At 42.1% G+C, this 16,931-nt stretch overlaps 1 protein-coding gene across 1 annotated transcript in view; it reads left to right on the forward strand.

Annotated features, from left to right (window-relative positions):
• The first annotated feature begins 291 nt into the window (after positions 1-291).
• Positions 292-16,931, forward strand: part of LOC122068577 — a 31,805-nt gene continuing 15,165 nt past the window's right edge. Inside the window, exons 1-3 of the mRNA XM_042632435.1 lie at positions 292-1,424; positions 2,600-2,928; positions 3,058-3,159. Coding sequence (XP_042488369.1) covers positions 2,868-2,928; positions 3,058-3,159 — 163 coding nt within the window. The 5' untranslated portion in view covers positions 292-1,424; positions 2,600-2,867. The remainder of the gene's footprint in view (positions 1,425-2,599; positions 2,929-3,057; positions 3,160-16,931) is intronic.

Genomic DNA, 16,931 nt, shown 5'->3' on the forward strand with positions numbered 1-16,931 from the left:
AGGCGATGACACGTGTATTGATACTAATACAATGGCCCAGATCTGGTACAACTAATAAAACATTAAATCAATAAAAATGTATTTAAATCAGATCTGGACCATTGAATTGGTATCAATACACGTGTCACCCCCTGAAGGTGGTATTTCACAGAATTGTACGAGATCGGAATTGCAGACGAATTTTTTCCCAGAAGGTAAGATTCTTTTTTCCTTTTTATATTTGCTTTGGATGGACCCAATCCTTAGAAGTTAATACGAAGCACTTCAAGCTTCCATTATAGATATCAGTGGTAGTGGCTGTATCGATCGTTGCCGATAGGTATACTAATCCGATATACTCATCCAAAAAGGTTTCGCTGAAGAAATACTTAAAAAACGGAGAGGTAGGAAGAAGAACGAAGAAGAACGAAGAAGGGACAGAGGTTGAAGATACAAGCAGCGGTTTTTTCGAAATTCTTGTCTCAATGGTTTGAGATCTGAAACAGAAGGAAGAAGAGAAGAAAGACAAGAAGAGGAACAGAGAAAAAGAGCATTTGTTTATCTTTTCGGAGATTTTTTTTTTCTTTGATGAAATCCTGTTTCGATGGAAGGAGATTTCTTGCATAATTTGTTTCTGGTTAATCTTCACCATCCCAACCATTAGAGAAAGCTGACTTTGCTATAAATGGTTGGTCTTCTCTAGGTCCTTGGACATATAAGCATAACTCTTCCGTGGGGTTGGGGTCCTTGTTTCTACTGACGGTGGCTCATCATTGTCGGGTATCTCAAAAATTTCTTGCAACGGCCAGGCATTAGGATGCTTTTGTTGTTGCAGTTGTTAATGGTTAGGTGGTTTCCTTCTAAAACATGAAAACAACCCCCAAACCTGATACTTTGCGACATGACAGTTCCAGTTCCAGGAAGGATTTCACACTGAAGTAGCTTGCTGGGAATAGCCACTGAAGAAAGAAATCATGGAACCCAAACTGCAAATAAGATAAAAAAAGACTTAAAAAAAACCCAGATCAGATCAGTAATATACTCTACTTCCTTCCTTTCTTCTTGCCTTAGCTCCTCCTCAGAACATTCAAAAACAGATGTCAGTTTCAAAGAAGATTTTTTTCCCCCCGAAAACCTTGCCTGCTTTGCATCAAAGAGTAGTTTGGTGGTTTGGGGAAATAAGGATTTGAAAAAGGAACTTTTATTTGCAGCCCTAGGATTAAAATAGGACAGGTGTCACAAGGATGTAAGGAATTGGTAAGAATATTGGTGGATCAAGAATTGGAGACGTTCCAAATCCGGCAAACGGGAATGCTTAAACCAACCCTTAAACGGGTACATGTTCTTCCACCTCCATTGACAAAAGGTGAAGCAAGGCAGAGACTGCAGCAGCTCAACTCTTCAGAAATTCATCTCAGCGTCGCATCATCTAGCAACTCCGACTAGTATTTATCTAATTATCTTTTTTTCCTTTCAGTTTGTAGCATGTAAACAACAGCTTCATCGATTCTGCATTATTCAGTTTTTTTACACTAGAAAATGGCCTATTACATGTGTGTTCATCATCACCTTTGCTTTGTTTTTTTTTTTTGGGCACCAAATAGATGCCTTGGTTGTCTTTTTTTGCACTCAATAGGGTCTCTTTCATGGTCCAGATGAAAGGGTGTGGGTTTTATTTCTGTTTATCAATTCAGTTTTGTGGGGTTGATTTTATTGACCCCTTCTTGTTGAACTAGCAACTTGTGAGCGTGATAGCAGAGAGGGCGTTTTGATTTTGATGTGGAAGAGCATATCTTCTCTGAACTAGTGTCTTCCCACCTTTAATGAGTATGCTTGTGGTTCTAACTGGGCTACTTGATGAGACCACAAGGCAGGTGTTTGAATTTGGTCTGAGATTATTATCTCTGTATACTCTCTTGGTATTCCTTTCTTCTGCTTCTTATCAAACTGATCACTAGGGATGGTTCCCACTTATGAAAAAAAAAAACAAATCCTTTTTGAGTTCGGTAGAGCAACCTCTTCGAACCTTGCACTATATACAGGCCACCCCTTTTTCTTTCCCTAGAGAAAGAGGGGGGGGGGGGGTTTGATATTTAGAGAGGAAGAAGTTATTGAAGAGTAGAAAAATAGATTTGCTGCCAAATTGTAAAGAGTTCGAGAGGCCTGGACTTAAGAGTTGAGGAACAAGAAAAATAAATTTGAACAACTTGAATGGGAAAAGAACTGGAGGAAAAAAATATGTATGACACAAGCATCAGAAACTAGATACATTGAGTAACCAAAGGTTGTTTAGCATTTAATATTCATTACGAGCATATTAGCAAACACATTGAACCTTATTTGAGGCATACAACACATTCTGTTCATCCCCCCCTCCCCCCCGCCAACTCCTTTCAATTATTCAAAAGTAATTTTCCACCTGGGTTTGATGATGCATTTGCAAAAGAACAGCAAAGCTGTGAAAGAAATGAACAAAGTTTTCTCTGTTTTAATGACTCAGAAAAATGAGAACATTGGGCTATGAACATATTTTCTCATGTAACTCTACTGCCTTTTTTTAATATTTTTAACTTCCATTCTCATATTAGTTTCTTAATAATATATGGGTATTGTATTGCAGGAGAAACTATCTGTCCACCTTACACGGCTTGTTCCTCCAAGCAATTTTTTTTTATATATTTGCTCTTGTAGGACAAGTTTCTTATGACGGCCAATAATGCTTCTGTTTCTTCCTTGAGTTGATATCCATCATTATTTTACACCCTCTGAGTCTCTGTAGAAGATTTGGATGCCTGATGTTTGACTTTGGCGTATCTCTCTGTCCTGCTTGCTTGCTTTTGTGGAGTTAGTGAGAGTTTCTACCATCCATCATCGTTAGAGTCATATCGATGGGGCCGACCAGTAAAGATCTTTTGAGCTTGGAAAGGGAGAAATCTTCAATCTGTCCAGGTCAGTCTCTTATTTTTGAATTGTTGTTGTTGTTGTTGATTCTTTGATTTCATTGGTTGTGGTGATTCATTAATGCGTCCTTTAACAATGTTTGGATTTCTGAAAACCCACTTGGTTGGTTTTCTGCAGAATCTATCCTTCATGTTTGTAAAAATGACTCTGTCTCTAGAATGTCCAAAGTATCTCAGATTAGTGAAAAGCTTTCAACAACTTCTGTTCCTGCAAGTGAAGGTAATTTTTTAATTCACTGGTTAATGATTATTCAAATTTAGCACCCACCTTTTTTTTTTTTTCAATCAGCTGAGCTTGCCAGCAGCACTGGAGTGACAATCAATGTTGTAGAACCTAGGGTTTGAAACTTTGAATCTGTGAGATCTGCTGCATATCGTTCTTTCATAGATTTCTAACTGATCTAATATTTCTTGACTAACAATATGAGTCTCTAGACAAGGAAACCTGGGGTTAAAGGTTAATGTAGTCCTATTTTTGAAAGAATCAAAATAGTAGCCAGTTGACAAGGATCTATACTCAAAAGGATAATTTAGATACAAATAAGGAAGACTAGGAGTGAATAAGACAACAACTATGGAGGAAAAACAAAAAAATAACCATGAGGGGAAAAGTAGTAATTTACAACCCAAAATTAGGGTTCAGAAATTAGGGTAATAAAGCACAAACAATCTCTGATTTCAAGAGTTAACTTGAATTAAAAAACGGAAACAAAACAATAACTGTTTGAACATATAGAACAATAACATTTTCCAGATCTTGAGAAGGGAAGCAGAATTGGTATTTTGCAAATATCTCAAGATCAAGCCAACAGAAAGGGCCCAAATTTGAATCAATCTCCAATTAGGGTTCTTGAATTCTTGGTCAAAATTCGAGTTTGATTGGATGGCTGAATTGCTTAATAATAATAAAAAAAAAAGTGTGATGCTTGAAGAAATTCAAGGAAAACTTGAAGAACAATACTTATTTGTTTTTGGATGAAGAAGATGATGAAAGAATAAAAGGAAAGAAGGATGATTGAGATGGGATAGATGTGGGTGGGATGGCTATCTCAGCCTGGGCCTCTCACTCACCGCTATCTTAGCTGATAAAGAAATTCTCTCTAAAAAATTTGGGAGCACAAAGCTGCAATTTCTCATTCATAAATTCGTGTTCAATGTAGCCGCTTAAAAACTTATATAAAGACTCAAAACAGACTCAAACACTCACAAGGAAAGGCCTAACCTAATCATTAACTAATTGAGAAACCTAAACTGACTGAAATAACAAAGAAAATAGGCTCAAATAAGGAAACCTACTTAGCTTAGGACTTGAACTATTTGTCCACCAACTAAAAAACATAATTTGACTCATAATCTGATTCCTAAAAGACAATTACATGGAGTTGGACTCAAACAAAACAACCAAAACATATCAAGACTAGAACTCTAACAAAACTAATGAAGTAAATCTCGTTTTCCTACTTTCTATCCATATTTTAGGCCCATTAAAGTGGCTTATTACAAATAAAACTTACCGGATCAAAGGCACAACACCTATATAACCCAATCCAAGGCTTATTTCCAATAAAATAAGTCCATTAAGTGACTTATTTGCATCAATTCTCCATCACTTAAAAATACTCGACCACGAGTTTTTAACATTAGAACGACCACCTTGGTGTGAAGGTTAAGCTGAAGTCTATAGTAAAACTCAGGCAATTCTTTGAAGACATGAACGGGAGGTGAGATGCCTAAACCTTGAGGGTGAGATGCCCATTCCCTAACTCCTCTTCCCCCCTTCTAAAACCCCCATCGATTCTTTTTTTTTTTTTTTTTTTTTGTTTCTTACTGTTATGATTGAGTGATTTGAGTTTATTAGAAGACCAATTGAAGCCCAAAAGATCAACCATCAGTGCGGCTTTGAAAATCAGACCAAGAGGAGATCAATTGCAGCCTTGTCAGGGTTGTAGGAAGATTGACCTTGGCCAGATCTCCCCAACCTGTGTTCAGATTTAAAGGCCCTTTTGAGGTTTGTTCTAGAAAGAGCCACTCGACCAGGAGAGGAAGGCCTTTGGAGGCCTGGTGTTGCTGCTACAGGATTTCTCCCATTCAGCCACTCAAACCCTGATTGCTGGCTTTGCTTCTGGTTGCTGTGTTGCTGCCTGCTTTCAGCCATGTGCAAGTCATACTTGGTGGGTTATTCTGACCTATTCTAAACCTACAGTCAACCAGGTGTGGAGTTCCTAAATCCCTTTTACTTTGTGGCCTCGATTTAGGCCCTAATCCTTCTCTGTGAGTCTTCCTTTGGTTCTGAGATCTGAAACCAGATCTGATACTTGGGTTGGAGTTGTTATTGTTGGGGTTATTGGAGTTGATTTGGCTAGTGTGAACCAACCTTACATTATTAGGACTTCTATTAGTCATCACCTGAATGCTGTAGTACTGAAAGGTTACCTATCACTGCTGTATTACACCTGCTGCCTAGCTGGCAGGCTTGATTATTACTACTGTTGGGTGTCATCACCAGTACTGTGTTGGAGTTGTTTTCTTGGGGTTGAGTCTTTGTATTCAGCCTTGAGTATGAACCAGAACCAATGGTTGGATTGGAGCATCTTATGAGATTACTAAAATAGTAACTGGGCTGGAAAATTAGAATAAGATTTAGAAACATCAGTATAGCAACAACTAGAAGGTAGAATAGAAAAGGAAACCAAAATAGAAAGTGAGTAATGGATTTAGCAACTAGAGAACCAACAAGGAGAGTGAATATAGAAAATAGAAACTACCAAAACAGAATTAGAAAGTACAACAACAACAACTCAGCCTTTTCCCAACTAAATGGGGTTGGCTACATTGATCCATGGGAGGGTGAAATAAAAACAAAAAGAAAGAAAAATAGAAGGAAACTAAACCAAAGAAACACCTCATGAAAATCCTACCTAAAAGGGGTTGGCTACATGGATCTTAGCCGTCCAAACAGCCTTGTTTGAGGTTATACCAGAGTGAAGACCTAGACTCTGCATGGAAAGAATTAGAAAATAGTGCAAACATAAAAGCAATTGTTGTGCAAAACAGTAACTGAAAGAAATATTTGAACCTTATGGCAGAATACTGCTATCAATGATAGGAATTGATGTGGAAAAGAGAAGAACACATAAGATAGAAGAAGATGGAGCATATGAACTAGGCTTCCCACCTAAATTTCACTAGCATCTCACTAGTCCAACTTGGCATTGCACCAAGCTATCTTGGTGATATACCCAAAAATATCATATAATTAGATGGCCAACATGTGGAATGAAGGAATATATAAACTGTCCAAGACAACTGTCATAAGGAGGGAAAGCACGCTAGATCGTGGAGCCCCATAATCCCCACCACTTGCTCATGACGCACTCGTCCTTAACCCCAATCTCTCCGAAATGTGAGAATGAGCGTAACCCGCTTAGGGAAGACTGAGTCCCCACGCCCAAGTAAGAAGATTGGTCAAGGAAGAACCACCACCCGACCTTTGCATCACCTGATAAAATGACTAACCATCTAAAGGAACCCTATACTATAAATAGGAGGAGATCCCTAAGTACGGATACTTCACTCTTTCGTGCTCTGCTGCTCTCTCCTCACCCCTATTCATTACTATTGAATGCCAGAGAGTCCCCTCCTGGAGTACAGTCTGCAACTCTCTTGACTTAATCTACCTGTGCAGGACGGGAATATCCATCAACCAATTTTCTAACGCAACAGACTAGCACCATCTGGGGGAAAAGAGACGAGCAATAGGCTTGATATGGTGAAAAAAACCCACCAAAGGAAGAAGACTACCACCCCCGCACCTAACATGAATCCGGTTCCAGCACTTCCGCCTCCCTTGGCCGTGGACCCTATCACCACGGAACAAGCTCATGATGGGCTAAGAGCCAAGACGCAGAACCCGACAATCCCAGAGCCACCAAGGGAGCCGACCCGACTGCGATTAGAGTAACATAGTCTGACTCTCAAGCTCTGGTTAGGGGTTAAATGTGCGTTACCAGAGCACAATTCAATGAGTTGTAACAACAATTTTGTCGGTTGGAGGGTACTATTTGTGAGGTTTCTAGAGCCATCACTCAAACACATGACAAGGCGGCACTGAGCCGAAGTGTTCATGCGTCGCAAGACCATATGGACATTCAGAGCAGCTCTGGCTCAGTCGGGTTTGGTTGTAACCCTCGGAATCATGTAAGAAAGGAACCAGATTTGGTTGAAGGAGTAAGGGCTACGGCTCCAGTGGCTCAACAAAAAGAACTCCGTCACGGAGAGACCGACGAGTCTTTGAAACAAATGATTCTAAACCTTCTGGAAGAATTCAGAAAGGTCTTGTAGAACTGGGACAGAACCGTGGAGCCAGAGCTCACCAATAATACGGCCATAGCTGACGAAGTGATGAGAGACCCTCTCCTTGCAGTGTTCGGAATGCTGAAATATGACACGTATGACGGCACTACTGTCCCAGTGGATCATTTGGAAGGATTCAAGATCACGATGCAATTCCATCGAGTTTCTGAGCACATCATGTGTCGAGCACTCCCCCTCACCTTTAGGAAGGCGGCTAGAACGTGGTATAATCGACTTCCTCCGAAGTCTATTCATAACTTTCGAGAGCTAAGCCAGGTCTTCGTGAGGGGCTTCTCGAGCAGTAAAGTCCTTTCAAAGACCCTGGTAGACATGATGGCCGTAAAGCAACGGGAAGGCGATTCCCTTCGAGCATACATGAAGCGTTTCAATAAAGAGAAGCTGCAAGTAAGAGACCTGAACACAAACGTGGAATTTGTAGCCTTTTTAGGCAGAATCAAAGATAAGAACCTCAAGTTGCCCCTTGTAAAAAGAAAACCAAAAGATCTAGTTGACTTGAAAGCTTGTTGTGATAAATATATTTGTGTGGCGGAGGCCAGAGGAAGGCAATGAGGAAGCAGGTGGAAAGGTCAACGAAAGGAGGGCCGAAGATAAAACGCCTCAGAAGGGACGAAGCAAGAAGTGTTAGTCTGACAGAAATTTTGATCGACCCAAGAGCCCGCCAAAGACATTTGAGAGCTATACTCCTCTTTCCCAAAAGAGATCGCAAATCCTGATGCAAATACAAGATCGAGACTATATAAAATGGCCAGGCAAGCTCGGTGGCCATCCTGAAAGGAGGCACATAAACAAATTTTGTCATTTCCGTAATGATCATGGTAACGACACTAATGATTGTTAGCATCTCAAAGGAAAAATCGAGAGCCTCATTCAAAGAGGATACCTCGGCCAATTTGTAAGCAAACAGGGCAACGATGATCAGAACCGTCAAGCCAACTGAGATGGCTAAAGGACTGACCAACGAAGCTGGCGAGAAGAGAGGGAACCTGACAGAAGTGGGGGTTGGAACAACAGAAGGTAGGATGGAGGAAGACAAGACAACCATAATTAGAACCCTACCTCGCAGGCTCCTCTGTGAGAAGTTGCTACAGTCTATGGAGGACTCGCCACCAGAGACAGCTCGGCATCATCCCAATAGGCCAAGCCTATGCCAGGAGTGTTAATGCAACCGAGTGGTTGAACAAGAAGAAGAAAATAGGGCAGGTCATATCCTTCTCGGATGAAGATCTAGCAGGAGTCAATGTCCCTCACGACCATGCCTTAGTATCATTGTGCAATTCGCCAATTGCCGAATCCATCGTATGCTGGTAGATAATAGGAGCTTGGCTGATATCCTATTCCTTCATGCCTATAAGAAGATGAGGCTGAAGGCCAAACATCTGAAGAGGGTTGATTATCCCCTACAGGGGTTCTCGAGGAACTTGGTTAAAGTCGAGGGATCGATCAAGATCGCACTAATAGTAGGGATTGGGGACCAAGTGTCCACAATCATGCTTGAATTCATGGCAGTCGACATCCCGTCAGCATACAATGGTATCCTCGATAGAGTTGGTTTGAATAGCCTCGGAGCAGTTGTCTTTAAGATGAAGTTTCTGACGGAGAATGGAGTCGGAGAGTCTTGAGAAGATCAAGAAGATGCCCGAAAGTGCTATCCCACTAGCCTTCGGGGAAAGAGAAAATCAGGCGAAACTTTGTCTATCGCAATTAAGGATCTTCGAGACGATTCCAACCCGGTGCGGGGTGAACCAGCAGAAGAACTTGCCTTAGTTGACATCGTTGAAGGAGATAGTGGCAAGTAGGTCCAAATTGGAGCTATTTTTAAAGACGCACAGCGTGACGAGATGATAAACTTCTTGAGGGCGAACTTGGATGTCTTCGCATGGTTAGTGTAAGATATGCTAGGGATAGCTCGAGAAGTCATCGAACACAAACTAAGTGTTGATCCATTAAGGAAGTTTGTTCGATAGAAGAAGAGACATACAAAGATAGATGAGGAGGTGGACAAGCTTTTGGAGGCGAAATTCATCAGACCCATCTATTACCCCGAGTGGTTGCTATCTTAGTGATGGTCTTTGAAGCAAATGGAAAATGGAGAATTTGCATAGATTTCACGGATCTAAACAAAGCATGCTTGAAGGATAGTTATCCTTTGCCTCGGATTGATCTTATGATCGATGCCACCTCAGGACATGGGATGTTAAACTTTACAGACGCGTACTCAAGCTACAACCAAACAAAGATGTACGAGCCCGACATCCCAAAAACGACGTTTATCATTGAGAGAGGTCAATATTGCGACAAAGTGATGCTGTTCAGATTGAAAAATGTGTGTGCGACATTATCAAAAACTGGTGAACCAGCTCTTCAAAGTTCAGATCGGCCGTAACATGGTTTACATCAATGATTTGCTCGTAAAGAGCCTGAAGGTGGAGGATCATATAGCCGATCTAGAAGAAGCGTTTGAGGTCCTGAAGAAGTACAAGATGAAGTTAAATCCCACTAAGTGTGCATTCGGCGTTAGCTCAAGTAAATTCCTCGGGTACATAGTCTCTAAGCGGTGAATCGAAGCCAACCCAGCTAAGATAAAAGCCATCCAGGAGATGACCCCGCCGAGGACAATTAAAGAAGTTCAAGAACTCACAGGTGGGGTGATAGCTTTGAGTCGTTTTTATGTCAAGATCAGCCGACAAATGCCTACCTTTCTTCAAGACATTTGAAAGGTAACAAGCGATTCAGATGGACTGAGGAGTGTGAAAGGGCATTTGAGTAGCTTAAAGCCTACCTGGCCTTTGCCCCCACTACTAGCAAAGCTTGAATCAGGGACGACCTGTAACTCTATCTTACAGTGTCTCCAGTTGCCGTGAGTGCGGTCTTAGTGAAAGAAGAATAGAAAACCTAGAGGCCAGTTCACTATGTTAGTCGAGTGCTCTTGGATGCCGAGACCAGATACCTAGAGATTGAGAAGATAGCATATGCCTTGGTTATATTGACAAGGAAGCTTAGACCTTATTTCCAAGCACAATTATCGAGGTTCAAATAGACCGACCCCTGAAGAAGGTTCTGCAAAGGCCTGATGAGTCTAAAAGTTTGTTTAATTGGGCTATTGAGCTTGGGGAGTTTGACATCAGATATAAGCCCCAAACCGCCATCAAGACATAGGCTCTAGCAGTTTTCGTGGAGTGCACCACTCCTGACGACAAAGAGGCGGAAAAGCTTGAAGAGGAAAAACTATGTTGAAGGTTCCTCCAATTGGATGGAAACGGTGCTAGCCCAAAAGGTTTCCACCTCAAGTACACCCTAAGGTTTGACTTCTCGGCATCAAACAATGAAGCAGAACATAAAGCGCTCCTAGCAGGAATGAGGCTAGCTAGAGCCCTTGTCGTGAGAAGCATAATAGTCTACAATGACTCCCAACTCGTCATAAGGCAGGTTAATGGTGAGTACGAAGCGAAAGAGCCAAGGATGTCCGAATACCTTAAGAAGGTAAGGGAGCAAGCAAACTTCAAGGACTTTGAAGTACTCCAGATCCCTTGATTTGAAAACGCCAGCCCTGATGCCCTCTCTAACCTAGCTGCTTCTGATTTTGCACAGCTCAGGCGAACACTCTCCTCCAGTGACCCAGCATAGCAGAAACTAAAGAAATAATACAGATTGACACCGAACCATGCTGGATGGACCCGATTATCGACTACCTGGTAGGGGCATACTATCCGAGCAATAAGAAGCCAGGAAAGTCAAAAATAGGTTGGCACGTTTTACTCTCATAGATGAGATACTTTATAGGAGAGGGTATATAATGCCATATTGAAATGTTTGAGGCCCTTCGAGGCAAAGCTGGCTTTCCGAGATGTACACGAAGGAATCTGCTGCCAACACTTAGGGGGGTAGTGGATTTTATTGGCAATGCAACAAGAGGCCATGGGCTTCGTAGGATGTCAAACATGTCAATACTTCGCTCATGTGGCACACCAGCCTACAACCCAAATCTCAAACCTCAGCAATCTGCTGCCATTTGCAATATGGGGGATGGATATCCTAGGACCCTTCCCGCTAGCAATTCAACAGGGGAAATTTGTCATCGTAGTTGTGGACTATTTTACTAAATGGGTCAAGGTCAAACCGTTGGCAATTTACAGAGAAAAAAACCAAAGAATTCTTTCGCCACTTGGTCATTTATAGGTACGGTATCCCTAAAATCCTAATAACAAATAATGAGAAACAGTTTGACAACAACCAGTTCAAAAGCTTTTGTGATTGGTTCGAGATAGAGCACTGGAAGACATCGGTGGGATACCCGGCTTCGAATGGATAGACTGATGTCACCAATAGAACCCTAATCGATGGAATCAAGAAGTTAGAAGAAGATAAGGGACTATGGGCTGAGGAGCTGCTGAGCATCCTATGGGCGTATAGGATAACTTGTATGATTGCTATAGGAGAAACACCCTTCAGGCTAGCATATGGAACATAAGCGGCCATACCAATAGAAGTCGGATTGACCTCTCACAGAGTGCAGCAATATGATAAGAAAAGTAATGATGAGGGACTTCGATCCAATCACGACCTACTGGATGAGGTTAGGGAGAGTGCAAAAGTGCACCTCGTGACTTACCAACAGAAAGCTGCCAAGTACTACAATGCAAGGGTCAAGGAGAGGTAATGCAGAAGTAGGTTACAAGCAAACTACCCCAGCAGTTTATAACCCCAAACGGAACAAATAGGACACAACAACTAACTTGATAATAACCAGAAATAGGACCGGGAAACAAGGAAATAAGACCATCAAATAAACCCCCAAGGATACAATAGCAATGCAGGAGCAAAATCAGCCCAAAACCCAACCCGATAGGAGAGAGGACCTGCGATAAGGCTGGAGAGAGAGAGGTGCGGCCGGGTCTATGGGGCTCCAATTGAGCTGCAAACTTGGTCGATTGTAGGGCCCAGGGAGGGTACAAAAATCCCCAAAGTTGATAGTCTTTTGACGGCTGGTTGTGGAGTTATGTACTTACTTGATTTTTAGACCTAGGTGAGAGAAACTGAGAGAAATCTTCAAGAGCTTTGATAGGGCTGCTTGGGCAGCAATGAGGAGAGGATCAAGTGATCCTTGTAAGGCTGTGAACACCCCCTGAAAAGGGCTTGCAGATCTGAGGCCAATTGGGGAAGGAAGAGGAGATCGATCTCTCTCCTAGTTCCTCTAGGCATGCTGGTCGATTCTGTTTTGGAAGGGCTGAACAGGTTTGAATCTTTTAATAATGATAAACAGTAACAGCAAGTAATGGCAGCAGCAGTAAAACAAAGAATAAGAACGAAAAGAAACAAAATAAGTGTGGGTGGGATTGGCTATCTCAGCCTGGACATCTCCCCCGCAGCTATCCCGGCTGTTTACGCAATTGACTGCAATCATTCATTCATTATTCAAATATGAGAAATAAGAGTACAAGAGCTCTTCTATAAATAGAAATTGGATTAGCAGTCATACCATAACTAGGAGTTAGACTCCGAGTAGGATTAGACCTTACATAATAGGAGTTGGACTCCAAATATGACTAGACTAGAACTTTAACGTGGAGTAGGTAACTAACTAGTCATTCACTAATAGGGAAACCTAAATTGACTAAAACTGAAATAACAAAGGAAATAGACTCAAACAAGACTCTAACGAAACTAATGAATTAAATCCTGTTTTTCTACTCTCTACCCATATTTTAGGCCCATTACAAAGAAAACTCATGGGATCAAAGGCCCAACACATGCATAATCCAATCCAAGGCTTATTTACAATAAAATAAGCCCATTAAGTGACTTAACTACATCAAGAGGTTGTTCAAAGAAGGAGACCTAGTCCTCAGGAGGACCGAAGTCTCTGATCTGAGGAACCAAGGCAAGCTAGCACCCAACTGGAAGGGGCCTTATCGAGTTACCAAGATAATACGACCAGGGTCATATCATCTAGAAACTCTGAGGGGTAGGAAGATAGAGCTGGCATGGAACTCGTAGAATTTAAGGAAATACTGCCAGTAGTACTTTGCTTCAGTTTACTTCACCTAGCTTTCTAGTAATACTTAGTACTTTACTTCAGTTTACTCTACCTAGCTTTTGTTCCTTCTATTCCAACTCGTACTTAATCTAATCTACATCAGTTACTTTGGATATGGGTACTTTCAAAATAAATTTTAAAATTTGATTGTTTCGGCACACTATTCTTTGTTAATACTCAATGATGAAGGAAGAAAGAAAGTCAAGACAATTCAGATCCTAACTTGGTGTCAAGACCAAGCAGAGTCAACCGGACAAAAGAGGGCCGAGTAAAAGCCTATTAAAGCATGCGCTCAAAAGCCCAAGTGCCCGACCTTCTCTTAAGACCAAGCTTAATGGGCTGAGTAAAATCCTAGTAAGGCACGTGCTCAAAAGCCTAAGTGCCCGACCTTCTAACTTAAGGCCGAGTTAAATGGGTCGAGTAAAAGCCTATTAAGTCATGCACTCAAAAGCCCAAGAACCCGACTCACTAACTGAAGGCCGAGCAACATCGATCGAGCATAGGATTTTTAGGGCTAAGACTTGAGTAAAATTCCATCAAGACTTGTGCTCCAATACAGTAGCTTAGCCTACAATCAAAGACAAGCCACTTAAAAAGGAAGGCACCAAACCTACCTATACTTTGAAACTTTTCGGTATTGAGTTCAACTCGGCATAGAGGCCATCGGCACAGAGGACCGGGGTTGAGGTAAATAAGATTTGGGAAAAGATCCAACACTTGACTGAAGAAAAAAAATAACTGCATTAAACATTCACCAAAATTCTTACAAAAGGAGGGCCTAAAGGCTGTTACAAGATATAACGACAAAAAGACAAGAAAAGATCCTTGGTTATTAGGTGTCATGCTTGTGGACTTCGTCGTCGAGTTCCTCCCCAAGGGCTCTAGTGTTCTCCTCGTCAACTCCGTCGTGGTCAGGAGTCAGGGGCAGAGGTCGGTTGGTGAGACCTTCAATTTCAATGTCCTCAACCTCTACTTGATGTCAATCACCAACCTTCACCCCCTCCTCGTCATCATCACTTAGAAAAGGGGACATCGCAAGTCAAAAAATCAACCTTGGGATAGCGCTGCAGACGTCAACTTCGCCCGTCACAAATGAACCCGAGCCAGCATCCGCGACATCATCATTAAAGGCCTTGGAAGCCTTATATTCTTGCACAGCTTGAACCTTGGCAACGACGATGGCCTCGACCCTAGCCTTGTCGGCTGCAGATAACTTCCTCGCCAGCTTTTGCTCAACCTTCTCCTTTGATTTTCTAAGATTAGACTCGAGCTCAGAAATCCGGCTCTCAGCGATAGCATGCTCCTTTTTTGCAGCAGCTCAAGCATCGTGGTCCTGGGAAAGATCCTTTGTAACCTTCTCAAGCCGAGCAGTGGTCTTAGTCACATAGTTCATGGTCTGCATCAAAATTGTGCATGCATGACAAGGAATAGCTGAAGAAAGAAAAAAAAAAAGAAGAGGAAAACTTGAATTGTGAAGTGCAACTCACCCCGGTAAGAGAGTAGTAGGTGTTTGAGGCTAGGACCCCGTTCATCAAGTCCCCAACCAATGCCTTATCTCGGGGAAGATGACCTTAGACCAGAAAGGCCTTAGCAACCCTTGGGTCTCCGACAATCGTATTGATGTAGATCCACATTATGGAAGGAAATATGAGAGGAAGAAGGGTCCAGCCTTAGTCCACCTGAGTGGCTAGGGTCCAGCCAAGAAGCCAGCCGAACCCCTACTTGGTCCACCTAAGTGGCTAAGTACAAATAAGGGCCAATTGGGCCCATCGGCTAGGGGAATAATTAGTAGTTGTTAATTAATGGGCCATTGGGCCCATCGAGTTGAGTAAGTGGTATGTCGAGTCCAAATTGTCTTAGGACTCTATTTGTTTTCCACATAGGTTTATTATTCCTAGTCCAATTTTGAATTCCTAGTCCAATTTCGAATTCCTAATTACAGTAGGAGTGTCTAGTCTTATTGGGAAACTAGCTCCTAGTTGAAGTAGGAGTGTCTAATCCTATTGGGAAACTAGCTCCTAGTAGTAGTTTGATTGCTATTCTGCCCTCTATAAATAGAGGAGCTTATGTACTCATAATTTCATTTTTGAATAAAGAATAATTACAGTCAATTACTTAGAACAACCGGGATAGCTGTGGGTGAGAAGCCCGGGCCGAGGCAGCCACTCCTCCCCCACTTTTCCCTTTGTTTTTTCTTGTTTAAAGCTTTCTATTTTATCCTAAAGTTACTGGTGTTGAAGTATACGACTATTGTGAGTATTCAGAAGTTCATATCTGTCCAAGTTACAAACCAGATTTGATTCTCTCTCCTGAAGCTTGCGATTATTTCTCTTAGGTCAGAAAATCAAGAAAGCTTGTAACTTCACAACCAGCCTTCAGAATCCTTTCAACTTTAGGGGTTTTTGTACCCTCCCTAGGGACTATCTACGCCCAAGAGTGCAGCTCAATCGGACTCCTACAGATCTGGCCGCACCTCTCTCTCTCCAGCTCTATAGCAGGTCTTTCTCTCTTCTACCGAGTTGTGTTTTGGGCTGGTTTTGCTCCTATATGGGTATTGTATCATTGGGGGTTTATTTGATGGTCTTATTTCTTTGTGTCCTGATCCTATTTGTATTGTTTGGGGCTATAAATTGTTGGGATAGTTTCTTGTAATCTACTCCTGCATTACGTATCCTTGGTCTTAAGCCTATAGGGGCACGAATGGGACCTCTCCACGAGGAGTCAGAGGAATGTTGATGTGAGTCCAAGCAGCTGAACCTTTAGGCCGATTGCTCAAGTCCTTAACCTCCATAGGCTCGACACCTTGGACTGCAGCCAAAGCCTGAACAACGGAAGGATGGAAGAGGAGCCACGAGTCTTGTTCCCTTTATTGCCAACAACGACATCAGAGGCCTTCCTCTTTGAGGCACTCTATGAAGCTTCATTTTTTCACGTCAGTGCCTTCTCAGGCTTTTTCTAGCCGATCCTTTCTTTGTACACGGCGGAATCAACAACCACTTCCAAGTAGAAAAAGGGTTAGTACCAAATAAACACAAAACCAGACTTCTAAAAAACCAGCTATATGATGCACCGCGGCCAAGTCCCAGAGTGTACAAAAGCCTTTTGTTCATGAGTTCCTTTGCCTCAATGGGCAGGTGGAGGCTCGATTTGGCCATCGCAAGGGACTCGTCCTTGGATGCACCGTGCAGAAAGGAAACGTCTCCTCACCCCCGGGTTTGGGAAAGAAGAATTTCTTCCAAATTTTTATCGAGGAGGAGTCTTGCCTACAATCCGGACATCCCTACGATACCAAAAGCTAAACTAGCTATCATTAGTTGGGTGAGCAAATAAGGCGAAGCAATTCATGAAAAGTTCAAGGGAAATCTCCCGACGAAGTTGATCAAAAAATATAATAAATGCCAAAATAACGCGATAAGAGTTCGGCATAACCTGAGCAAGGACTATCTCGTAATGTTGAAATATCTCAATGAACAAATCATGAAGCGGGAGGCGAAGGCCAGCCTTGAAGGATTCCACATAGAAGCAAGCCTCGCGAAAGTTCATAAAGTTGGCACGCTCGGGAATCAAAGGCAACCTAATTTCAT

The sequence above is a fragment of the Macadamia integrifolia genome, unplaced genomic scaffold, assembly GCF_013358625.1.
Source record: "Macadamia integrifolia cultivar HAES 741 unplaced genomic scaffold, SCU_Mint_v3 scaffold429, whole genome shotgun sequence".
Classification (NCBI taxonomy): Eukaryota; Viridiplantae; Streptophyta; class Magnoliopsida; order Proteales; family Proteaceae; genus Macadamia; species Macadamia integrifolia.